Here is a 27,431-nt window from a genome sequence, read left to right on the forward strand (position 1 = left end):
CAGACTTAGGGGAGACAGACTTGAGTACGCACCCACTAACTTTCTAGAATTGCTTATTTATTCACTTCAGGAACTTAATAGAAGAGTTTTTCTGCATACACACTGTCGTACACTTACAGGTTTAGCCAAAGAGCAAATCCCACACTAAAACAGTGAACTTAAAACACGCCTCCATATTTACACAAATTCCAAGACAATGGGTCCCAATTTCTTTCAGTCTTAACTGTGAGGTAGAAGAGGGCTGCTGCCACGATTCCTCGGAACAGCTTCCCGTGTGCCTCACCTGCAGCGACATCATGTCAGGTCTGTACTGCTTGCGGAAGCCCTGGTCATACATGAGGAACTTCAGCATTTCAAAGGCTTGCTCTTCGCTCATGTGCAGAAGCAGGACTCCAGCCACAAAGCTGATGCCCTGACAGTAACCCACTTCTTTGTCCAGCAGTGAGTAGGCTTTCAAGAGGTTAAAGAGTGAAAGCTGCCCTGCCCCAAGCTGTGCTGAAAAATAAGGGTGAGTAGGAAATGTCCTTCCTGCAGAGGAAGAGAAAAGAAATATTTTTGAGATATACTGATGCTTGGGAGACAAACGTGAGGTTGCAATTCAGTGATTTCCAGGGAGAAACAAACATTCTTTTCTGAACCAGTGAGAGTTGCTTGGAATACCCATCTAAGAGTCTCTCTCTTTAGCAAGCCCTCAATCCTACCTGCCTGACCACCCCTATCTGTACACATATGAAAGGGAAGCAAACATTTGATGCTAACAAGAACTTCTTTCTAGAAAACAGCAACAACAACACATTCACAAATCAAGGACATGTCCAGGAGAGACCCCAGGAAAATAGAACATAAAATCTATTCTGGCTATAAATCATGGCAAATTCTAAGTTCACATAAAGACCACCCTCAGGAAACCTGGGTGGCTCAGTCGGTTAAGCGTCCGACTCTTGATTTCAGCTCAAGTCATGATCTCAGGGCCATGAGATCGAGCCCTGCATCATGATGGGCTCTGCACTGAGCATGGAGCCGGCTTAAGATTCTCTCTCCTCCTCTCCCTCTGCACTGCACCCACCCCGGCCCCACTTGTGCGCTCGCGTGCTCTCTCTCTCTCTAAAAAAAAAGAAAAGAAAAGAAAAGAAAAGACCACTCTGACTGGAATCAGAATCTTATAAAAGGTCTCATATTATTTAAAAGGAAATCCCAGCAGACCATAAGCAGATTTAGTCCTGCTTTTCCTGTAACAGGACACTGGAGGGACTTTTTGAAGTTGTTTTGTTTTGTTTTTTGTTTTTTTTACATTCAGTCCATCTTTCAGGAAACGCTCCTTTTTTCAAATATCCTTTGTTCTCTTAAACCACCTCCATGAGCCATGTAGACCTCTTTTCTTTTTTCAATATATCAAAAAAGGGCAAGTAAAGCAAAGGGTCAAGCTGATTTCAAATAAATTCCCCTCTAAAAATTCACCTCGGAGCATAAAGTTACCATAGAGACAGCCCAGCAAGCAAACAAAAATCAGTCCTGGCTCACTGACAAGCCGGCACTGAGCACTGACACAAAGCCGTCTCCGTCACCGAAGCTGTGTACACCGGCACGGGGCTTTCCTTGGGCCGCGAAAACCAAGGGGCTATCAGCTTGCTTGCGAAATGACTACTCCTGTCAGTGAGAACTTGTAAGGATGCCAGATCTTTAAATGCTTTCCACCACATATGCTTAGAAGTGATCTTGTTTTGTTTTATTTTTTCCCCAGGAACTGATAAGATTAATTCTGCAGAGCAAGGGGAAGATAGGAGAAAATAAGAACACACTGAGGGACACAGACGGCTACAAGGAGAGTTAAATAAATGATTTTTTAAATTATCATTTTACTTCATTACTTAAAATTTTTGCTAAAGAAAACTACAAATGTTCTCTCTATCCAAGACATTAATTCTAGCTCCATCTTCCTCCTGACCAGCCTTCCCTTATAATCTGAGCTCTCCATCTCCTTCTCTTTATTAGGACATCTTGATTAGCCATAAGTGAGCCATCCCAATTTCTAGGCTGGTCATCAACTTTTAGTCACAGAACCAGAGATCTGCAGGCATCCATAGGGACTGCCCATTTAAATGAGAGGATTGAGACTCAGAGGCAGAGTAATCTGCCTAAAACCACAGGTTAGTGGTAGAATCAGACAAGAACTGAAGTCTTCAGTTTCTCTGTAAAATTCCCCTTTTCAAAAAATATTGACTTAAAAAATATTAACTGAGTTGGGTCCTTTCCCAAAAAAAGCTGTTTATCATCCAAAGGGAACAGAGATCCAAGCTAGGTTTTGGCCAGTGATTTTTATATGCCCTAAGAAAAGGTGACCCCAAATATAAGGTGACCCCTTACTTTCTCAGATGGGCTCAAGTAACATATTTGGCCACTTTAAATACATCAACTTCTAGGGATACAGATGAAATAGTCAAATGCCAATGTACAATAGTTAATCCAATTAATTAGGCATTTTTAAATAATAAAATATATATTATAATACACGAAATTAGAGAAACACTAGAGACAATGTAATTTTTAAAAGCATACCATTTTTACTTTCCATTAGTTATGTGAAATTCAGCGTTTAAAAAGATAGCTTTATGATGCTGTTACTGGAAATTCTCCCCCAGTCACAAGTACCCATTCACATATTAGGCCAGCTCATTTTTCTTTGATCCTATTGGGATTTATTCATGATTCCACAACATAACCACTTATTGTATTCCTTTTTAAAGTGATATTCAAAGGCTTGTTTAAATTTTTTGATGCCTCTTTTCACCTATTCTAACCTATTTTAAAACCAGTGTTGATTAAGAGAATAAATGTCTATCTCAAACAAAAGTCAGTTGTTCAAAATACAGGAACTGAGAGTATCTGATAATATGACCTTTATAATGATTCAAATATAACACCCTTTTGGGGGGGGCAAGTTTGGGGATGAAAACTTCATTCCGTATTCAGGCACTTACAGTATATTCAAACAAATACAAAGCCAATTTGCCCTCAAGAAAGGGCAGAGTCAGCAGCTCTGCATAAGGCAACAGATCTTCTTCAGCAACACCAAAGCAATAAACAAACAGCAACGAAAACCAAAAAACCCAAGCAAAACCCCTGAAAAAACTCAACAAAGGGACCTATCGTTTACTTTTGTACAATAATCAATAGAAGAAACATACCCAAATCCACAAGAATGGCATGCTGCTGAGCAGTGAGCTGCTTTAAAAGTTCTTTATAGGATATGTCAGGAGGTTGTTGTTTATTGGGCAATCTGTGCCTTAGACGATATTGTAAAGCTAGGAACTGCCAAATTTCTCCTCGTCGACTTTTGGGAACACCTACAAAGATAAAAAAGCAAGGTCTCGAACTCTGGAATGAAGTCGGTAAATCGCAGCTGAGGAACAATGTAATGCTTGAAAACAGGCAGCTGTACTGTCCTGCGTGCCACCCTCTGATCACACAGTATGATGCACTGACAGAAGCATATTCTGACAAGTTTAATCCTGTAACCGCTGATGCCCTGCGAAAGAAAACCTCAAATAATAATAAAGGCCATGTTAACGACATCAGCCAACACTGACTGGGCACAGAATACAACATTTATCGAGGGTGCCTTGCTACTCAGCATTATACCCATGCTCAGAAAACCACCCAGTGAGATAGGCAATCACTATTATTCCCACTTTCCAGATGGCCAAGCTGAGACAGAAAGAAGCTAAGCAACTGGCCCAAGTTTGTGCAGTTAGTAAACGGAAGTTTAGAATTAGAACTCCCGAGTCTGGCTTCAGAGGCCAAATTCTGAAATCATGAAATGTACTGCTGCCTATTCCCACCTTCCGTTTGGTTTGAAGCTAGTAACAAATGTCAATACTTGTAATTTCTAAATATTTGACAGCGACAAGTAACTTTGTAAAAGAGAATTAAGTAGCATTTTTATATAGTCATAAAAGAATGAAAAAATAAGAATGGTCAGTACAAGATGAAGGCATAACTGGAGTGCTCCAGAACGTCCTCTGACAAGACAACATCAAGCATACATAATACATTAACTCCATTATGCTCTAGAACCAAAGGGTATCACCAGCATCTCAAACTACACCAAAACTTTGTTTTGTTTTGGTTTTTTTTTTCTTTTATTTATTTGAGAGAGAGCACAGGTGCAGGAGAGGCAAAGGGAGAGGGAGAAAGAATCCCAAGCAGACTTCGTGCTGAGCAGGGAGCCTGACACAGGGCTTGATCTCACAACCCTGAGATCATGACCTGAGTTGAAACCAAGAGTTGGACACTCAACCGAGTCACCCAGGTACCCCCCACCGCAAAAAAAAAAAAAACAAAAACAAAAAAAAACAAAAAAAAAACACCTTTTTTTTTTTTATGCCAAAGAAAATGAAGTAAGCACTGGGAGAGAAAGAATTCAGCTCTGTATACTGCAGATACCCTACTTCACAAAGTATTTTCAGTTCAGGTAAACTGGATCGACAATAGGTTTCTGGGCTCCCAGCTGATTAAGGAAGGTTTAATGGCACTGATCTTTTTGAACTTCAGTACCACTGTTTGCATAAACCAAAAGTATTATTGTCCAAAAGGTATAACTCAGGCTCACTGACATAATTTATAAGGCCCTCCACAATATACCTCCAAACTACCTTCTTCAGTTCCATTACCTCCCATTCTGCACCATACATAAGTAAAAGAAGCACATTGTTATTTTCTCACCTCCAGTTTCTTGCTCCTACTGTTGCCTTAATGGACTCCTAAGTTCCCCCACTTGATAGCACAGTGTATTTCTATTCACCTTTTATGGCTGAGCCTGAATGTCATTCTTCTGCTGAAGCTCTTTCTCACATCTCTAGGAGTAATCACTCCCTTTCCACATACTATTTGACACACACTCTAACATCACCTATTGCATTAGCTCTACACTGCATGTTTGCCTATCTTCCCCACTTCCCTGAGAATAGCGAGCAAATGTTCATCTCTGTATGAGGAAAACCAAAAACACACCTTGCTACTTAAACATTTTTTGGACGAATGAATGAAGGATCACATGTAAAATGTCATAACTTTCATTAGCCCATTAAATGAATCTCTAATAACATGAGTGGGCTGTTTTATTATCCATCCAACAACAATTTTGCAGGAAGGCAATTCACTTCAGCTAAATAAGTATTTGTTGAACAGCTAACATGTAGCAAAGTATAGAGAATGGTACTAAGGATACTTCATCCCTGGAAGATGAATAAATCCATTCTCAGCAATTAGTCTCATTCATTCATCCATGTATTCATTCAGTAAATAACTTGCGCAAGATGCTGATTAGGTGCTATGTATGCAGTGGTGGGGTGAGAAAAACATTAAGCCAATATATACATAAACACAAAATTACAAAATTACAAATTATGATAAGCACAGTTAAAGGAAAAGAATCATGAGAAAAAAATAACAAAGTGAAACTAATTTGTTTTGGTGGAAGAGAGAAAAGGGCATACTATTTCTGAAGAAATGGTATTTGAACTGAGAATGAAAAGATAACACTCCAGGCTGGGAGTGTGGGCAGCAGTCCCTTTGGGAAGAGGAATGTTGGAGCACCTGCGTGGCTCAGTCAGTTAAGCGGTTAAGCATCTGCCTTCGGCTCAAGTCATGACTCCAGGGTCCTAGGATCGATCCCTAAGGTGGGCTCCCTGCTCAGCGGGGAGCCTGCTTCTCCCTCTCCCTCTGCCCTTGCTTCCTGCTTGAGATTCTCTCTTTCCCTCTCCCTCTGTCACTCCCCCTGCTTGTGCTCGCTCGCTCTCTGTCAAATAAATAAATAAAATCTTAAAAAAAAAAAAAAAAGAAATTAGCTATTAAAAAAAAACAGAAGAGGAATGTTTGAACACCCTCAGATGGGCAAGGAATGGGGAGAGAAAGGAAGAATGAGAAGGAGGAGGAGTGGAAATAAAGGGATGAGGGGAAATAGGGAGCAGGTAAAACATAGGGAAGAAGGAGTGTAGGAAGAACTGGAGCATTCCATGCAAGAAACATACACTGGGACCCAGAGTAGTTCAGCCTCTCTGGAGCACATGATACAATGAGTGTGGAGCCTGCCTGAGATTCTCTCCCTCTCCCTCTGTCCCTCCCACCGCTCATGCACTCTCTCTCTCTCAAATAAATAAATAAAAATCTTATTTAAAAAAAGAAGTTTAAAATGTATTCTATAGGGGCGCCTGGGTGGCTCAGTCCTTAAGCTTCTGCCTTCAGCTCAGGGCGTGATCCCGGCATTCTGGGATCAAGCCCCACATCAGGCTCCTCGCTGGGAGCCTGCTTCTTCCTCTCCCACTCCCCCTGCTGTGTTCCCTCTCTCGCTGGCTGTCTTTCTCTCTGTCAAATAAATAAATAAAATCTTTAAAAAAATAAAAAATAAAATAAAATAAAATGTATTCTATAAGAAATGGAAAGATGAGCACTCTTAAAATTCTTTAAAAGTCATTGCAAAGAAAGGTGTGATCGACATCTCACACACATTCTATCAACCATTGTGTCCCAAATAATACAGTCAATGAAAATCTTTAGGACTTGCATAATTTCAAGGGAAAAAAAAAAACACACAATATAGTAGGCTTGTAAATGTAGCATTTTACAAAATTATTCTCAGCTTCATTTAAATTTAACTGTGCAACAGTTTCACACATTAATCATAACCTTTTAAAATAAGGTTCATTATCAGATTTCTTTGGCTATTTTTGTATTTTTATTTTACACTCAGTTTATGCAGGCCATGCAGATTCTCATTTTAATATCTGGGTCACAGAAATGCACCTCAAATATTCACATGCTAGTTTTAATTTTAAATGTAAGATATTTAAATATCAGTCAGTTTCTACGGCAGAGCAGCAATGCAGTATAACGGCTAAATAAAAGCAAGTTTTCCAAAATAAACAAAGGAACACATAGATGGAAGGAAAACTGATTGATTAATAAAAATATAAATCTGCTTATGTATACCCATACATGTAGTGAATATACATAATACATATACATATACACATAAACATAAACATTTCTGACCAAATGATGGAAATGAGTCAAGTTTATAAGTCTAAGTTATTTTTATGCATATACTCTAAGGTCTGTACTGATGCGTTCACTCCTTCCTTGGTAAACAACAACACAGGGCTAAGAACAGCTGGTTGAAGAAGTCAGGAAATCTACGGGAAAGGTGTCTCCTGGCTCCTCAGGGACAGTCTCTCCATTAGCACTGTTTTCTTCTCAGTTGAGTCACTGACTGCAGTCAAAAGCAAATTACTTTCCTTTTTTAATAGGCAAAGCACGTATGCCGGAGCCACACAATAAAAAAATCTCCAAACATTTTCCTTATAAAAGATTATTACATGGGCACCTGAGTGGCTCAGTCAGTTTAGCATCGACCTTCAGCTCAGGTCATGATCCCAGGGTCCTGAGATCAAGTCCCTGCTCAGCGTGGAGTCTGCTTCTCCTTCTGCCCCTCACCCACTGCTTGTGCTCCTTGCTCTCATTCTCTCTCTCTCAAATAAATAAAATCTTTAAAAAGAAAGATTATCATGATGATCCACCTGAAACTAATGTAACATTGTACAACTATACTCAAAAAAAAAAGATCCAGAATACCTTCTTTAAGAGAAATATGAATATCTTCCATATCGCATCTGATTTTAGCTCTGCAGTTCAACAACTTCTTATCCCAGGTTATTAAGATCTCCTTCTGACATACACCAACTTCTTCATAGTCCAGTTTAACTTTTCTGGACTGGAGTTCATCTCTGCTTGCTAAGAAAAACAAAACAATTTATGTAAAACCCATGCATTCTTAAAACACAGTATTTTTAACATTTTGTTGTATTTGTAAAATCATACCAAATGACTTTTAGGAATCAACCACTAACATCTGATTGAAAAGTAAACTTAAAAAAAAAAAAAAAAAAAACTGAGGACATACAAAAGATTCCCAAACTGAGTCATTTCATGTAAAAGTATCAGGAATAACTTCCTAAGGAGGTTTCACTCTGTATCTTATAAATGGGAACTCTGCTAAGCATAAAAAACAAACCATGTTTGCTATATAAACTGCAATTTTTTTGACAAAGGTGATAGCCTCCGAAGTAACAACTTGGATCATTTTCAACACCATTAATATTTTATATATGATGTACAGGAGAAAACAATGCCTCATGCTAACCTTAATTAGAGCAATATTTGACCATGAAACCTGATAAATGTTTTTAACTATTTCCAGAGTTACCAATACTGCCTTTAAAAATGCTAAGCCATGTGTCCCTGTGTTCATATTTAATAACCTTAAAGAGGAAACTTCATTTCACTGAAATTAACACTACTTCCATTTTTTAAAATAGTACAGAATTCTCTCTCATTTGATGGCCTAAAATAAGCCCAGAGCTCATTTTAAAAAGGCCCCTAAAAGCAACTACTATCTTGTTGTGTTCTTTATCTTCGATAACTGATTCCAAATGGGAAAACGAAGAAAAAACATTTAGCTATTTTTTCTTCTCTTTCCTTAGGATCACGTTGAACAGGAGTCTCTCAGATCAATGTGTATTCATTCAAGCTCACAGTGCTCAACCCCTTACCTTCTGCAACACAAATCTTTGTCATGCATCCAAAGTCCTCGACAGCACAAAAACAATAGCAGAATGAGTATTACCCTTTACTTAGTGTGTTTGAAACCATTTCAAAGAATTTAAACATCTTATAATAGTGCTATCCAAGTAAGGCATAAAAGTTTCTACTTAAAAGTCCAGACATAATCAAAAGTAAATTTCATTACAAAGATACTCCTCCTGGATACCACTAGATGGCTTTCTAGCAGAGTTTAGCTTTGCTTCTCAATATTTGCTTTATATTTCTCTATGCTAATCAAATAATTTTTTTTAAGAAGTGGGCTCATTAAAGCAAATAATTAATATAACCCTATATGCAACTTTACGAGTAATTTTTTTTTACAATGGACAAAGCACATTTCCTTTTTTCCCCCTGCAACCTTCTCCAGATCATTATTCATTTAAAATAATAATCAAGATCTATATGCCAGCTACAGGCCCCAAGGATAAAATGCTGAGTAAAGAGCAGTCAACATCTGTCCTCAACTTGTTAACTAGGCAAAAAACAAAGAACCATCAATAAATGATTACCCATTGACTAGACTTTTTAAATCAGCTCAACTATTTTTTGTCTTTGTTACTTAAGAAATATAGAACTATTTAATAAGGGTTGGTTTCTGATCACATCTGCTAAACGTCACCTCTTATCTTATCCTGAATATGAATGCAATTCCTCTCAAAACCTATAAAAGCTCGAGTGGGCATACCATTTATCACATCAACCTTTTAAAAGCTGTATCAATAACAATTAATTGGGGTTTTAATTTTAAAGAAAGAAGATTCATTTGCTAGGGTTATTTAAAACCTTAAATATTTTCCATCCTGCCAAGAAAGCAACAATAAAGAAAATACACTGTTCCCTTGCAAACTAAATATTGTTCAATTTAAAAACCAAACTGAATAGTAAGTGTAGTAAGAGGAATCTTAAGATAGGTGATGAACACAGAAATGTGAATGCCTATACTAAAAAAGCTTTTTGGAAGACAACACAATAAAAGCAAGCCAGAGAAAAACCTAGATTGTACATTTCCCAATAATCTTGTAAGTCAAAGGGCCCACGTAAGCTAAATCTTTTATTTTACAAAAATGTGAAAAACAAGGTCCTTTTAGGTTAAGTGAATTGCCAAATATACTAACATGAATACATTTTTTTGACTTTGGGTACTGTCTGCACGCACATCTCCTTATGTGTGGTTCATACTGGGGTAAATAACATTCTTTCCAAGTCTGGAGGACACATTCTAAAGCATTTGGTATTCACAAGCTACACACTAAAGCACCAGAAATGGCACAGTAGGTACTGTAAATTACCCAATTATAAATTTAATAAAGATTTGAATATGATTTGTTAAATAGAAAATGTATAAAGCCAACAACAAAAACAGGAACTTTGACTTGATAACAGGTAATTAGATAGTTGAACTGGGTACAAAACAAACAGAATTTATTTCATATAGGCACATTTCTTCTATTATAAATACAATTAACCTAAAAGTTCAATCAATTTCAAAAAAAAAAAGAGAATGTGTTTTTTCATGTTTAATGGTTTTTCTCTCAAGTCGTGCACAATACTATTAAACTTTCAGTCATATCAAATACATAGACTCCACACTGTCTACATTCTCTATTACCGAAATACACTCAAAAGGTGTCTGACATTTTATCTGTTAAACAAAAATGTAAATATTTTAAGCTGAACATTCCCACATCATAGCAACCTCACAAAATAAAACTAAACAACTATAGCCAGTAAAATCCTAGTAAAAGTATATTTACATTCTGAGAATGAGTGGAGAGGCTGGGGGTGGTTTTACCCTAAACCCTTCAATTATAGTATCATATCATTTAGCCCTGTTTGAATGGCTAACCTTCAAGTTTCTGGTTTTCTTTCTCCATTCGAAGCAACAAGATTTGTTGGTGTATGGCTTTTTTCCACAAACTCCTCAGTTCTTCTGATTTCTTTCTTTCTTCAGCCTTCTCTGGGTCATCTTCCCCAGACATGAATATAACCAGCGGTTCCTCCTCCATGGTTGGAGCAAGAGGGGACAGTGGCAGCAGCTCGTTCCTGTCCAGTCCATCTGCGGAGAAGAAAACAGTGAGAGGCATTCCTGACTAGTAACCCAGACTACAGAAGCTTTGTCTAGAATTGGTGTTCTCTCATCCTATCTTCCACCTTTAAAGCTTTTCACAAAACCACTTTTCCAGTAACTGCATTTCTGGAACTAACGATTTAAGTAAATTCACTAGACTAAATTCCCCTGCCAGATTTCCCTCTCGCAGTGAAACGAAAGCACATGTAATTTCGCCACTTCTTCTTTCCGCACAAAATGACCTATAAGATAGGTGCTCTAAAGTGAACTGGCATTCCCCAGAGCCCAACACTTCTGCAATTTATCTTTGTACATTCTCTGATTGTGCAAAGCAAAGAGATTACATGAGCAGGTAACAATGATCTCCTAAAGGTCTCCATCTGCCATCAGAGACCGGCAAGAGAAGAGCAGCTGAGCAACGTTGGGCATGTCTTGGCTCGGCACCTCTGCTCGCTCCTGCAACATTCTCTTACCCAATCCTGGAGCTCACTCTCTCCCTCTGTTTCAGGCCACCTTTTGCACTCCTGCCAATTATTTTCCTATTAACAAACATGATTGTGTCTTAAAACATTTCAATGGTTGCTTATATCCGAAAGCACAAAGTCTAAACTACTGTAAATAGCATACAGACAGCTTCAGACTCTGGCCTCATGGAACCTTTCCGGCCTCTGTTTCTATCTCCCATCCTCTGCTCCCCTCATGCTGAATTTCTCATGCCTCTCTGACCTGCAAAGTTCTCTCCAATGACATCAGACCTTTGCTAGTCCCTCTTTCTGAAACCTGCTTCTCCCAGCAATGAGTTTAAATAAAAAATATCCAACATTTCTGTGAAGCTTTCTCTGGCCACCCTAGGCAGACTTAATTTTTTCTCTAGGAATGTCAGTTGTTTTCTTGTTTCTTTTTCTTTACTGACTGACTTCTGCCCTTACCCTTATTATTTATTTCTTTAATAAATAATTTTTTAAAATTTTACTTCATAGTTCCTTTTCTAGCTTCTTGAATTGAATACTTAGTATATTTGAGTTTTGTCTTTCCTGTTTTAGAAATGTCCTCTAAATACTGCTCAATGTTGATGAGTAGGGCTCTGAACATATTTTATTCCTCCTAGTTTCTAGTAGTTTTCAGTTTCCAAGCACGTGAAATATTTTAGTTGTCTTCTAATTCTTGATTCCTTTTTTTTTGCACTGTAATCAGAGAATATAGTATGAATATTTATGACTGTTTTACTAACGTGGCCTTTGTAGCCAAGTACATAATTAATTTTTAGGAATGTTCCATGTGTGCTAACCTGCAGGGGACATGTGCTTACCCTATAGGGGGCAAGACTCTGTATAAATATTAGATCAAGCTTGTGTAATTGTATTTCTCAAATACAATCTATATTTACCTTCTCTATATTTAATTTTCAGAAAGGAATATGTTAAAATCTCCCACGAGAGCTACTGATTCATTTCTCCCAAACATTCTGCAAAGTTCTGTTTTCTAGCTTTTTTTTTTAAAAAAAAAAAAAAAGATGTTATTTATTTATTTGACAGAGACAGCCAGCGAGAGAGGGAACACAAGCAGGGGGAGCGGGAGAGGAAGAAGCTGGCTCCTAACAGAGGAGCCTGATGTGGGGCTCGATCCCAGAACGCTGGGATCACGCCCTGAGCCAAAGGCAGACGCTTAACAATTGCACCACCCAGGCGCCCCTGTTTTCTAGCTTTTAGGGCTGTGAATTATGCATGTTCTCATGATTGTCATATCTTTATTGCTATATTTACTTTACCCTTTTGGATGTCTTTGCTTTAATTTCTAATAGGTCTAATATCTTTTGGTTGATATTTGCCCAGTGTATTTGTATCCATTTCTTGATCATTCAACATTTCTGTGTCACTTTGTTTTATATGTGACTCTTGGAAAAGCTTAGGTTACTTTTCTAATAATAAAAAGATCTATGCTTTTCCAGCACTATCATAGTGCTCAGTCTGAGAAACTTACTCATTCACTCATTCATTCAACAAGCATTTACTGAATGTCTAATATGTTCTAATGATAACTGAGAAGTTAACCACTGTATCAGATACAGAAACAAGTTATTTCTCTACTGTAATCACTTAAATCTCTTTGTACCCAAAGCCTTGCATTCCATTCCCTAGTTTATGATACCGGGAAGGTGTAATTCTTTAGTGTGTACCACACAGACCCTGCTGCATTGCTGAGGGAGATTTGTTCATGGGAGAAGCAACCCTGAGGAAAATGCGCTGCCTCCAGGAGATTCGACGAGGGGTGACAGGGGTTCCTCCAGCATTTAGGGACTCATTGCTGCAAGTAGACGAGGTCCTTTTTCTCCCTTCTCCATCACTGTGGAAAGCAAATAAATATGTAACTTGTAAGGAGAACTGCATAAGATGGACTTCACCATGACATGGTAGCACAAGCCATTCACAAGTTCTGCCATGGGCAAGCACAAGCCTCGGGCAACATGGCGCAATGCGTCACTAGGCACACTGGTCACCCAGGCCACCATATCCTAGGAAAAATGCAATCCAAGCTGCAGCCCAGTCATGAGAAGCTCACCGGTTTCTACTCATTCCATAGAAGCCAACCATTTCAAGTCCTAACCTGAGGAATAGAAGTATGTATACAGAGGAGCAAAGGTTGCTTAAGTAATTAACTCATGTTTTGCTAAAAAATTTAAAAGTGTATTCTAAGCAATGTAAATATTCCATAGAAGGCTCATAAAGAGCTTTCCTTATACTCTTACAGAAAAGGCTGATAAAGATAGCGTCTCACTGCCTGTGGCTGTAAGATCTGTCTACAAATTGTTAGCCACCAATATCTAGATCATGGCAGAAAGGAACCTGAATAAATGTGGAACAGTCCATTGGGATTATTATTATATGATATATTAAGAAAAAACTGTGGTCAATAAGATTGGCTAGGTTAAGATTAAAAAATATGCAACATTTCTTTATAGCAGGACTTCTTAGAGACTGCACTATGCTGGTATGCATTACGACTCTCCAAGAGTGAAGTAATATATAGATATACCCACACTTATTTAAATCATTTGACCCCATAATCACCTTCTCCAATTTTGGGGGAGTTTGAGGGTGTGACATCTTTCTACGTTAGTGCTTTATGAAACAAACATGTGAAAATGCTGATCTGCTCTAAAAATGTCATTTCCTAGGAAAGAACTTTCTAAGTTATGCTAGGCCTATCTGCAATAAAAGGTCATTATGACTCAAACTTACTTCTGAGACCAATTATGTTAGCAGCTGGAACACCATGTAATAAGTGTGACTGTTAGTGGTGGTAATACTAAGTTTCAAAGCCTCTGAGCTTTCCTGAGACAATGATGAGGATAACAATATTTACAGATAGTGATACCACCAATGAGGATACAGGACTTTTGATGGAGTCAAGAAAAGTCAGTACTTAAGTCAGAAAGAAAATGGAGCTAGAAAAGCCACAACCCTGCCTCAGTAGTGCTGAGGCCATCAACAGTCAAGAGGGCAATTCAGCACTTGCCTGTCATCATTTTATTTATTACATACTCAAAGACATCAGGTAATTCAGTTCTCTCTAATTTTGATCTATCTGCCTGGAAATATTCCTTCTGGATTAGCTAAACTAAGGTTGAGTGAGAGACATACCTTCTGAGCTGCTACACAGTTAGCAAGTGCCATGATATATTGTGACACTTCAGAAAGTAGCTGAGGCATCTATCTGAATATAGTCAAACCCCCCTTGTTATGGATCCTAGATAAAATTATAACCCCAGTATGTGTCCATGGTTCAAAACTCCCCATAATGCTGAATAATCCGTTCACCTTTACTTCCACTTTGGAAAGTTATTAATTCAAGTATTTCCTTTTTGGAAACTGTGATTCAAATGGTCTAAATAACAGTTATATTCTGATACACACTCCTGAAGTGCTCTGTATCTTCATTTTGGTAACAGTATCTTACTAGCAGTTAGTTGCTAAATGTCCAATATTCATGGATGTATTTCTAGCTCCTGATACAGTAAGTGGAAAATAATAGAAAGCACTTAACAAATATCCATTACATAAATTTATATTGTAAGACCATATGAAACATTAACTCAGAAGGTTAATAAGTAAAATGGACAAAAGAAAAATCATATTGGCTAGACTAACAGGAATAAATAAAAGAATACCGTTTTAAAACCCTTAGCATGACTTTTAAGACTTTCTGGCAAAAAGTTCTAACAGCTCTGTTTCCCAAAAGTACAAACTGAGCCGTGGATGGCACTGATAGGTACTGACAATGACAGCGGTTTTAGGAAACAACTTAAGGCATGTTTCTTCCAAGTAAGTGTTATTCCTGTCCTATAGAAGAGCATCTAAAAGCTAAATGAAAGACTTCTGTAAAAGCACCTATTTCAATATGCCTCATGGCGTAAACATTCAAAAATTCCTCTTGACTTTTTAGCAGCTCTAAAAAAAAAAACTAGAGTAAACTAAACCAAAGTATTCTGAAGCTTTTATATTTTAATGCTGGAATTAAAACATCTTTTAAAAAATCACCTTCCAATTCACTGTCAATGACATATAGAATGTCCAGATAGTACTAAAAATAAAACTGAAAGTACCCCTATCAGTTTCATTATTGTCTTTAAAATATGTGTTTTTGGGGGAATAGATTAGAAAAGAGGTCCATAAAATACCTCTCACATTAGCCCATTACAAATTTGAAAGTTTCATAACATCTAAAATTTTATATCCTATAATCTAAATAAATTGCCAATGACACACTTTCTTCCTATGTCCGGAATTTAATGGTCAGAATTTATAAGCCAAAAATTAGCAGTCAAAATATAAGATAATGATATACTGAAAAGAACTTACGTAACAGACCATTGATCCTTTATCTTGTACTAAAAAAGGGCATCCTGAAAAAGCAGGTTGGTGGCCGAGATAAGGTAAAAGCTGCCCTGCTTCACTTAATTAGAAAAACCATGTATCCAGAAGTCAGAGTCCAGATAAGGGTTTCAACAGCCAGTGTATATATGCAGCTTACCACAGCTTACCTTTTGATTTACATTTGCTCAGCAATCTGACTTTCCTAAGGTTGTAATTGCATTGTCCTAAGCATTTTATCCTCACAAAAACCTTATGGGATTGCTGTTATTTCTGTTCCCATTTTTAGTGAGAAAACTGAGGTCTAAGTAACTTGCCCACAGTTCCACGGATAATAAGTGGTGGGGCCAGGATCAAACCCAGGCAGTCCAGAATCCAGACCCTCAGGCAGTGCCATTTATCGTGCCGGTGTAAATACTCTCTGCGTTGGCTCAAGCAAAGCACTACTGGACCATAAAACTAAAGCTGTCTGGACCTCAAGTATCCTGTGTGTTTCTAGTAGAAAAAAAAAAAAAAATCAGTCTCTAACTAGTATGAGGTCTTTCAATCAGTATGACTGATTTTTAAGGGAATAAAGTCATTTATTTCAGCGGAGAAATAACTTCAAAGTATTAGGTGTTCATTTATGCAAATGTCTCATTTCTTCTTTGCTTTTGAAATAATTCCATTCCAAAATGCAAATGCTTTTTAAAATAACAGGATCAAATAAAAAACACATTAATATGGTGGACTATACATATATTAGCATATTAATTATCTTTACATTGTTTAAAATGATAAAACAAATTACAACCATTTCCTATTTTTTTTTATATAGTCTTTTCCCTCCTGCTTTTGCATTTTGGAACATCAACATGCACATTATAAAACTGCTTCCCAAGAGACATATTCAGAAAAAGTATTTTGTGCCAGAATTACCTCTACTGAAAATTTATGATATTAAAAATAAATAACTAGGAAGAGAATACAATGTGGAGAATTCCCACATATTTTGTATTGGTGTATTCTATATGTACTTCCTATTACCAGTCACCAATTAAGAACCACAATCCGAAAGGCACCAATGAGAGACTTACAAGGAGAGGAAATATCCTATCTTACATGTTATCACCCTGTAGGCTGGAGGTATTTCCAAGTCCTTCTGGACACAGCATGAATCCAAAGCTATGGATATGATATGAACCCTCCCACAAATCTTCAAGATAACTTTTTAATACATCTTTGGCCAAGCAGTTAGAGCCTTCACCACATCACCTATTAACCTTATACTTCTTAATACCCATCACCAGCCTATCCCAATCCCCCAACCCCCTCCCCTCTGAAGCCCTCAGTTTGTTTCCCAGAGTCCATAGTCTCTCGTGGCATGTATTGCATGGTGCACTGGGTGTTGTATACAAGTAATGAATCATGGAACTTTACATAAAAAACTACGGATGTACTGTATGGTGACTAACATAATATAATAAAAAAATATAAAATAAAAAGAATTTTAAAAAAGCCTGGTATAAAAAAACACATTATACTTCTTCTGTTAACACAGAATTTTTAATGCATACTTGTCTGCTTTAATAACAAGTAATTCACTAGATATTCTAGATCCTATCAAATGAAGGTGTTTTAGTGACCGCTCACAGGGACTCAACTCTAAGGTTGCAGTCATGGTTTATTCCCTCCATCCCCCTCCCCCAGGGCAACACAGATGCACTTTTCATAAAGGTCCTGAGCCAGAGCCAATTTACAAAGGTGTTATTCTGCTGAGCAGCAAACTGCCCCCCATCCTCCAGCCCCCTAGTCCCCATCTAAAACTACTAGCATCATCAAGTCCAAAAAATGACTAATACTGATTAAAGCTATATCTAAATCACAATGTTTTACAACTCAAGATAGAAACAAGACTTGATTAGTGTGATAGCAACTATGTGACAGAAATCTGAAAAAGCTTTCTCTCTGTAAATGCCTCAAGAAAGACTCACGGAACAACATAGTGATGAAACTTGAGCTTTTCCCACAGGATCCATAGAATTTAACTCATACTCCCATCAGGTACCCTAATAGTTTCTCTAACTCCTGGCTTTCAATTGGGGACAATCTTATTATTCTATGGAAAATCTTTACTAATTAAATAAAACTGACATTGAACTATTTCAGTGGAAAGCAATATGTAGCATCTGAGCTATGAATCAGAGAGATTAATCAGTGGACCAACGTGTAAAACAAACAAAAAGAATGAGAAAAACAAAGAGTTTTATCGCCTAAACTCGAGATTGAATGCAACTTTTTAAAAGATCAAGTTCTTTGCATTGGAATTTAAAGTAGCTGTGGGTAGCAAGCTCATTTGCTTACTCACATCCCTAAAACCTAAAATTAAGAGAATAATATCAAGCAAGATATAAAACATCCCTGGGGCTCAACCTTACCTTATGTAAAGTAAGGAAATTATAGGCCAAATGATTTCTAAGGTAATAAACAGACCTAATTCTATGCCCATAGTAGAACCTAGGAGGACACACAGTAAAACTAACATTTCCATTAGGCTTTTAACAGTAGATAAGAAGTATTGTTTAAAGGTCTTACACCCAGCCATTAAAAAGTGCCAGTCAGTTACAACTCTCAATCTTATCAGTGTGGCCAAAATAATTTTCTCTTTTCTCCTTCTTTGTCATTCTAGTTCAATCTTTAATATGTGTTTTCACTGCAGCTGGAAAGAAATCTAAATGTTAGTGGCTCCAAATAGGAAAATGGACATGTCTGTTTCATTGGATTCCTGATAAAAGCTAAGTATAGAAACTAGAACAAAACAAAAACTAATCATTTTCAATTAAGTTGTTCAGCGATGATTTTTGGATATTTACCAAAAAGCATGCCGGCCAAGAGGAAGAGATGTCATTATGGATGTGGTCAGACTTCCCTAATGAGGAAGTAGGTGTTTTCCTTTGTCCAGACCAGTAGGAGGTCTGGCAGGCCTCAGCAGTATCTCAAAGGAACCCACGTGTCAAGAATTAAGGTGAACAAAATAGAGTAACAATCCTCTTTGGGTGAAAACCAGATTAAATTTTATTAGTATGTTTCTTTTAGGATGCTCATTTCTGCATCTTCTCAGGATTTGAAATAACCTCTTTATATATACATATGTACCTCCAAATGAGCAAATTCATGTCTATTAACTCAAAATTAAAATTGGGCTTTGATGGAAAGCCACAGCACAGTACTAAGGAATTGTCAACATGGAATAGAGTAGAAACAGGATTTCTGTTTGCAATCAACATTTTATATGATCATTTGTGATCTTTGATTACACAAGGCATCATATTTTCCCTACTATATAACCATCATAGCACTGGAATGTTGGCATGCATTCAGGAGACAGCCAAAACTGCTTTTTAAACTGAGAGTGATAATCCGTTGGAAGAATTTATGAATTTTTATAAGAACATATTTAGGTCTCTAATCACCTTGACTCTGAAGCAGTGTCCTGTCTAGTACAACAGGAAAGAAGGAACAACATTAGCACACAGAGAGAGAGAGATATGTCCAAAATCAGGATTTAGAACACAAAGGCATTCCCATTAGTCATCAATAAGGCATAGATAAGGCAATAATGAACCATGAGTTACGACAATACTATTTTTATCAGTGAACACAAGAGAACTACGTGGAACCAAAACTGTACCACAAAGTACTTCATCAGCAAAAATCTTATTTTCTCACTGAAAAGTCCTATAAGTGAATAGAAGTAATGACGATCATTTTACTTTTGACCAATGAACTTCAATATAAACGTTTTTTCAGTTATAGGCTTAAAAGCTGAGAAGCAATTATAAGGAGTGACAAAGATGCCTGCTGATAGAAAGGATATATATTTGGTAAATGCATATTATATAAATATACTATGTCATCACAATTATAGTTTAGTTACTAAACAATGAAATAACATTAAATTTTTAAAAATTAATTCAAAGGTTAAACAAAACATATGCTTATTCCTTTTCCTTAATCATTCCAATACTGTGCAGATAAACCTACTTATCAATAAACCATGATATTAAAAATATCTTGGCTCCTTTTTCTCAGCCTGCTTAAAAACAGTAACCTGACATGTTTTTAATAATTTAGAATAGAGGTCCTAGGGAAGGATGTCTAATCTGAGTTTCAAATTTCAAATTAATAGGCTTTTTAAAAAATAGTATATGTTAGCCTATATGCTAACCTACTCTTTACCTTATTTGACCACGCATATTTAGAGATACAACTAATAAAATATGAGGTACTCAAGTGAAAAGAAAATTATAATTTATAGTATTAACTTCCTCCCCTTAATATTCTGAATAGTTCCAGATATTACAGTAATTGTGTGTGCATAATGTTCTCTCTGAAAGCAGTGATGAGAAATGTAGATTCAGAAATCACTGAGTTAAAACCATGCTCTTGAATATCCTTGTTCTTAGGAAATACATACTAAAGTATTCAGAGTAAAGGAACATGATATATGCAACCTATTCAGAAATGGCTTAGAATAAAGATATATGTATGTGTATATTTACATATATACATATGTATTTACATATATACATTACATATACATATATATTTACATATATATAAATGGACAGAGGGAATAATAAAGAAAATGTGGCAATTTTTAAAAGTTGATGAATCTGGATAAACGGTTTGCAGGAGTTCTCCACAATATTTTTCAAATTTTCTGTAAATCTGAAATTATTTCAAAGTACAAATTGAAAAAACACCCTAAGACTGTAACTTTGTAAATTTATGTCTAAGTGACCTATTAGTTGAAATAAATCTGTTGGAATTTTGTCTAACAATTTTACTACCGTGGACCTAGTCTTCAATAATGCATAGATGTGCACAACTAAAATAGGACTACTTTTTTTTAAAGATTTTATTTTGTTGAGTAATCTCTATACCCAACATGGGGCTCAAACTTACAACCCCAAGATCAAAAATCACACACTCTACCAACTGAGCCAGCCAGATGCCCCAGTACTCTTTTAATAACAAAAAAATTAGGGGCTCCTAGGTGTCTCAGTGGCTTAAGTGTCCAACTCTTGATTTCAGCTCAGGTCATAATCTCAGGGTCGTGAGATCAAGCCCCATGTCGGGCTCCGTGGTGGACATGGAGCCTGCTTTAGGATTCTCTCAGTCCCTCTCTCTGCTCCTCCCAAGGCTCAAGCTTTCTCTCTAAATAAAAAAATAACAAAACAAAACAAAAAAAAAAAAAAATCAAAAACTAGAAACAAGCCACAGTCCACTGGCAAAAAAAATAAATAAATTGTAACAGCAATAAAAAATTAATGAAGTGCACATAAAAATGGGAATGAATCTCACAAACTAATGCGCAACAAAAGAAACCAGAATAAAAGAATATATGCTGTATCATTCCATTTATATAAAGTTCAAAACCAGGCAAATACGAACTATGGTATTAGTGGTCAGGAGGAGGGGAAGTAACGGCGGGAAAAGGCGAGGAACTGCGGGAGTGCTAAGAGCATTCCAGTTATTGACAAAGTGGTGACATGGGAGTTTTCACTCTGTGATAATCCATTGAGCTATATCTTCATGACTGTTGTACTCTTCTATGACAATAAAAATTTTAAGTCTCTTTTTGGCCTACTGATTCTAGGCTTGTCAAATTACCAAAAAAAAAAAAAAAAAGTGTACAGAAGCTATAGAAAAATGTATAAAAATGTGCTCTCTGATTTTTAGATTTTCTCAGTGCCAAGAAAATATTACAAAGTACAGGAAACAGGATAATTTTTAATGATCCTACAAATTTAGAAGTTCCCCACATGTTTCAATATGTCACTTCAAGTAAGATAGCTACAAAAAGTGGAAAATTTCAATGCAAAACTAATATATACTTGCCTTTGACTTCAATATCCTTCTATTAGAATGAGGTACAGGGGACTAAGAGGTGATAAACAAGAATAAGGCATACACTTAAGCAAAACCACTGAAAATGCATATGCAACACCCTACACTATAAATAATCTAAACACTACAAATAATCTAAGAAAAAGTCACTGTTTTGGTATTCTATGTCCTGTTCACAGCTAACCTATGACCTTCTCAATGGCTTTTCCTAATTGTCACTTTCAGGCATGCTTCTGTTTCCAGAAGAAAACTGAGATTGTCCAGATGCTCACTTTAACTAACAGAACAATAAGACACTGCCAATGTGTTTCACTGAAAGTGTTGTATTCCTATTCATAGGTAGTACTATAGAGATAAGGCAAACTGTACATTCTTGGTTCTCTCAATTCACGGCATATTCCATATATATTATACTGTTTTTGTAGCTAAGTTCTTTTAACTCTCCTCCCATAAGGTTGCCCCTGAAAAACCTCTTATTTTTTTTTAATATTTATTTTTTTTAAGTAATCTCTATACCCAACGTGGGGCTCAAACTCATGACCCTGAGATTTAAGAGTTACATGCTCTACTGACTGAGCCAGCCAGGTTCCCCCATGAAAAACCCCCTAAAATCAGTTTTTCATTAACTTTCTTCATTAGAAACTCAATGTATGAACATGACTTTGTACTAATTCAGAGGAAGTTCAGATTCAAATTGTTTTTAATCCGATATTAACTATCTTTCTTGGAGTATAAACAGCTGGCACACATAGACAAATGATACTCAGAGATAATTCAAGGATTAGTCTAATGTAACCAGTTACTAAAGGTTACCCAGTTAAATGCTAACTTTTGCGATTTCCTAAGTCTGAAAGAAATGAGACCAAAAGAATATCCAAGAAAATCTTAGTGGCAAACAGGCTGACTGATAACAGGAGTATTCCTCTCCTTGACTGCAAGAATTGTCAAATATCAAATGACTAGATACAACCCAAATGTCTATCAGCAAGAGAGTGGATAAACTGTGTTGTATGAAATGGAATACTATACAGCAAAAAAAAAAAAAAGAGTGACTCAAGCTACACATAAAAACCAGAATGAGTATCACAAACTTCTAAGCCAGCAACAATCAATCCCTGTAAAATAATTCCCAACTTAACTCACCACTTTCCAGATGCTATCAATATCCCACTAATAATTTGGATAATCAATAAGATTTCATAACTTAAAATTTTTAAAACAATTTCCCAAAAATCACTGTCTCTAATTTTATGTAGCTAAAAGCGCAAAGAAGAAGACTTAAAAGGCTATATATATTTTATTTTCAATACTGGGAACAAAACAAAATCAAGTATCTACAAGTTTCAAGAAATCCTTCATGCTCACTGAAAGTTGACATCAATACGATACTATACCCATTATGTAATTACACCGAGTTTCAGAGAAGTAAGTCTATGTCATTGAAAATTCAAAGAAATGCCTAGGAAATATTCTATACACCTAAAAATAAAGATATACTGTATCCATCACTTTAGTACACTTGTTTAAATCAGTGGGTTTTGGATTCCTTATCATATGTCCAGAGAGGCTAAGAAAAAAAGCACGACTGGGGGAGATTTGCTTGGTACGTGTAAGCACCAAGGCTTGTTGCAAACCATACAAAGCTTAGACTCTGGAACATACAGCGAAGAATCACACAAATGGTACAAAAAGATATAATTCAAAAGAAAAAATAATCATGTTGTTAAAAGCTTTCAAACACTGGTTTTTTAAAAGTTTTCGTGATAAAATTCATTGGAATTGAAACCGATATATTAGAAACGGATTAGAACAAGCACAGCATACAGATGCATAAATGTCACTCCAAAATTCATCAGCCACTTTTTAGTAACATATCAGTATATCACTGCAGAAAACTTTGCTTTGCAAACAGAGGACACTGATCTCACCTGATTTCATTTTCATACTGTGGGGACAGTCTACCTGAATTCTGGTAAAAGCTTTTCAGGAAAGAGGGGGCAGTGAAGGAAGGGGCAGAGAAGGAAGTGTGTAGACTTGGAAGGCTGGAGGAAGAGTTACTCTCCTTGTGCATGCGCCGCACTGATGGAAGAATGCTGAGTACAGAAAACACAGCAAATTTGTCTTAATTTAGATTTCGGCAAAATCTTCATTCACTATGAAAAAGCATATAAACAGGTTCTTGCTATTAACCTAAGCTTTCCTTTCAAAGTTCAGGACTGGATCTTCTATGGAAAGAGGGGAGCATACAGTTGTCACTTTCTTCACAAACTGAACTCCTCACCCAGCATGACCAACCAGACGTGTTTGTCTCTAAAAAATTCCTCACAATTTTAGGACAAACAGTGTTTGTTTTTACATGCAAATGATACTTCAAGGGAAAAAAGTAGGAAAGCAGAAATAATGACAGGAAACACATTCCTGTGACAGATTATCAGGAGTTCAAAGACTCAGCTATTTTAAAGATATAAACCCTTCAAAAAATTTAGGAACAACATGTTTGGTTGTTGGAAGCCATCACAATACCACTGGCTTAACAAACATTAATGTCCATATTCTCCCTGCAGCCTGTGGGACTGTGTTCACAGTTTTCTCTGAATCCGTGAACCTCCTCCACTGACTGCTCTTTTCAGAAGATTCTTTTCCTAGCAAGTTTTCACAATAGCACAAACAGCATCCTTTCATATTGACAAGAATTATTTGAGCATCTACATTATAAGATGTAAGGAGAAATAGAGAAATCACTTATAATTACGTCTAAAATAATGTTTTAAGTTCTTGATATTTTTTCCTGGAAAAAACAGACTTACTGCATTGTGTAAATATAAGTGAAGTGGTCATTTTAACAAAAAATCTTGATATACACATGAATACTTAAATCTTTTTTTAGAAAAGAAAATCTGAGAAAAATTAATTCTGTTAATCTCCTTTATTTTCATATATCTGAAGCATCTACCTTATTTTTAAGTATCAAATCTGTCAAAAAACAACACTGAATATAAAATAGTATCCTTAAAAGAAATGCAGGTAAATTTGATAACAACTAATATAAAAATTAATCTTCCTTTTACTTAGAGTTCTGGGTTTTCCTCCAACTGGGATCACTATCAGACTCTGTTTCCTGGATCAAACTTGCAGGCAAAGAAGAGAAAATTAATTCTAGGATATAAATTCCGATATGTGCTACACATAACAGGAAGAAGTAAAACCACTCTGCCCTTTATTATATCTTACCAAATGTCAAACAGTTTTGTTGAATTATTTTTTAAATACCATATCAGATCATTTCTCATGGCTACTTCCTGTCGGTCGTATGTGTATCCTTCTTCACAGACATCACTTTATCCTAGATAAAATTTGTAATAATTTTCATTTTGGCTTTAATTCATTATGAGATATGGCTAAGTTTTATCATAAGTATGAAGGTAGCTTAGGTGATATTTTTAACCCTTGTATTTTATTATAGGCTAACAAGAAGTTCTACTGCTATGCAGATTATTTTCAAATTTGCTGACTGTTTCATTAGAGCTATCATCAAGAAGACACTGAGTAACATGTGTTGTCACCAAGTTTTTCAGAGAAAACAATTGCATAATATCTTGTTTTCTCCATTTTTCTGGGGGAAAAAACATGTCTTCATCCAAAATGCTCTAACTCTTCTCTTAGGGTGTATCTTAAATCTTGCCTTCTTTCCTTCATTAACGAAGGTTTTTATAATTCAATTTATTTTTCCGGTCTTTCTAAAAACAAAATGTTGGCAGCATGAAGTCACAATAAATCTTGACTCCATACTGATCAAAACAGGTGACAGGAGAATTTTATTTCACTTTCCAGAAAGAGGTTTGGACTCACCTGCACTGTTCGCTGGAGCTCTGCCTCAGAAGAGGGGAGCGAACACCATGAGCTCTCCCATCCTGCAAATTCAGCTTTCTCTTTGTGCTTGAAGGTGGGTGGCTGAACGTGTGTGCCCGTCTTCGAAACTGTGGGGAGTCAGAATCCTCTTCAGGGAACGTCTGCCAAGCTGAGGACAGAGGGGAGGCTGGTGGTGTCCCCGGTGGAGAATCTCCAGGTGAATAGTCCTGAAAAGCAAGTCCAAGTGAGGTCTTTCTTTCCTACATTGATCATGGCAGACCTGCTTCAACACACAGCTCAAAAGTGACAGGGTGCCTCTTCTTCCTCCTGAGTCATAACAAAACTTTTTTTTTTTCACTCAATCCATGCTGAAGGCTAATCAGTATCACCACAAGCCATTTCTTCTGATAAGCAGCTGTAACACAGCATCCGTACAGATAGGCAGAAAGTGAAAGGAATGATAAGAAAAGGTATTCTTTCCCCCTAACACTTTGTGGTAAAATGCTATGGCTACTGTACTTTTCTCATTGTTGCCAGAAAGATGAAAAGGCATCATGACCAAAAGAGGGTGGAGTCTGTGTTTACATATCTACTGATTTCCGTGAAACATCAGCTGCATGCTTCCTGTACTGTCAAAACAATATCACAATGTTTGAGTGTCCAAGTTTATGGCAAAGCCTTCAGGAAAATAAAGCCTGCTAAGTATCTTCCTTCACTGTGGATGTTTCTCTCCAATGACATGTTCCCTGAGGTAAAATTTTTTAAAACACATGAAAAACAGGAAATGAATGAAAAGTGAGCTATGCCGGAATGCCTCTCATATTGCATGGGTAGACATCATAAATCTCTCAATTTAGACAGGTATGCTGTTTATACTTTCCAGAACAGGCACCACTGTAGAAATGTTTAGCTTGATAACCACGGCTTAGGGTTAATCGACTCAGAGCGAGACTAAGTCCTCAATTCTGTTGACACAAAGTTCCGTAAAAATATTTTTATATTTCCATAAAAAAAATAGGTTGCATAGACCTCAGGTTACATCTTGCATGATCCAGGAAGCAGGAAAGAACTATCTAGGAGATAAAGAGGAGCCTAATACGACAGTTAAAATAGGCAAAAAAAAAAAAAAAAAAATGGGGGGGAAGTAACATGAGGACAGAACAAAACATAAAAAAATCACTGTACAAGTGCTGTAATACACAGCTTATTTTTCTGTGGCTTTGGATCAACAGTTGCCCAAACACTGCCTTCCCAAGCATACTATCTCCAAACAGTAAAAAGCCTGATAGAGCACCAGAAGCCCGGAAGAGGATGTGTTCTGTCCTAACATGAGAAAGGGGCAGCTGAGCAGAGCCAACATGATACTATCCAGAGCCTTCTTATTTAAAACAATAGTATTTTAATCTATTTTAACATTAATTCAATACCTTAAATGTAATCCTAATGATAATGAATATTTGTTAAAAGTCATAAAGGACTCAGAACAAAACGATGAAGTGATATTACCCTATCAGTGTTGGTTTTTGCCAAGTTGCAGTTAGTACTAAAAATGGGAGCTGAGACGGGATACCTTCTCCGAAGCAAGACTGTTGGACCTTTCAAAGCTGTCCATACTTCCAAGCCGACCTCTCATTCTGTTAGCTCCCTGAATGAAGAGAAATAAAATTCAGTCATGCATATGGTTTAAATTTTTACTTTAAACTATAAAAGGCAGTCGCCTCCTTAGGTTAGCATTAAACGGACCCTTTCGCTGTTCGCTAAAATTTGTCGGCAGTATTCACAGCCAAACCTGCATGGTAAACAGAACTACACATAACCTATTTATACTGCTTCGAAATCAGTCATTAGATAACTAGATACTCAGACCAAGCTTTTTGAAGTTACTCTGGTTATAAGGTTAAACATTCCTCATCCATAAGATCAGGAGAATCGAGTAAGATCAGAGAGTGCCCCATTCGCTTTATGTCTAGTACAGATAAACACAACCCCGGAAGGCAGAACACACAAACCACAACAGTTATAAAGAAAACGATTTAATACATCCAACCTCCACATAACCTAGATGGCAAACATCACAGTTCACATTATAGGAT

At 36.7% G+C, this 27,431-nt stretch overlaps 1 protein-coding gene across 2 annotated transcripts in view; it reads right to left on the reverse strand.

Moving 5' to 3' along the window:
• Window positions 1-27,431, reverse strand: part of TBC1D4 (TBC1 domain family member 4) — a 73,772-nt gene that overhangs the window by 14,503 nt on the left and 31,838 nt on the right. The window contains exons 8-14 of one of the 2 annotated variants that reach the window (XM_008686650.2): window positions 26,909-26,983; window positions 25,339-25,565; window positions 12,912-13,069; window positions 10,505-10,714; window positions 7,630-7,788; window positions 3,186-3,344; window positions 284-528 (exon numbers count right to left, since the gene is read on the reverse strand). In XM_008686650.2, the coding sequence (XP_008684872.2) occupies window positions 284-528; window positions 3,186-3,344; window positions 7,630-7,788; window positions 10,505-10,714; window positions 12,912-13,069; window positions 25,339-25,565; window positions 26,909-26,983 (1,233 nt within the window). Of the gene's footprint in view, window positions 1-283; window positions 529-3,185; window positions 3,345-7,629; window positions 7,789-10,504; window positions 10,715-12,911; window positions 13,070-25,338; window positions 26,680-26,908; window positions 26,984-27,431 lie in introns of those variants that run through there. The other variant, XM_040623580.1, reaches the window with a different exon arrangement.

Source organism: Ursus maritimus, unplaced genomic scaffold (assembly GCF_017311325.1).
Source record: "Ursus maritimus isolate PB19 unplaced genomic scaffold, ASM1731132v1 scaffold_10, whole genome shotgun sequence".
NCBI classification, from domain to species: Eukaryota; Metazoa; Chordata; class Mammalia; order Carnivora; family Ursidae; genus Ursus; species Ursus maritimus.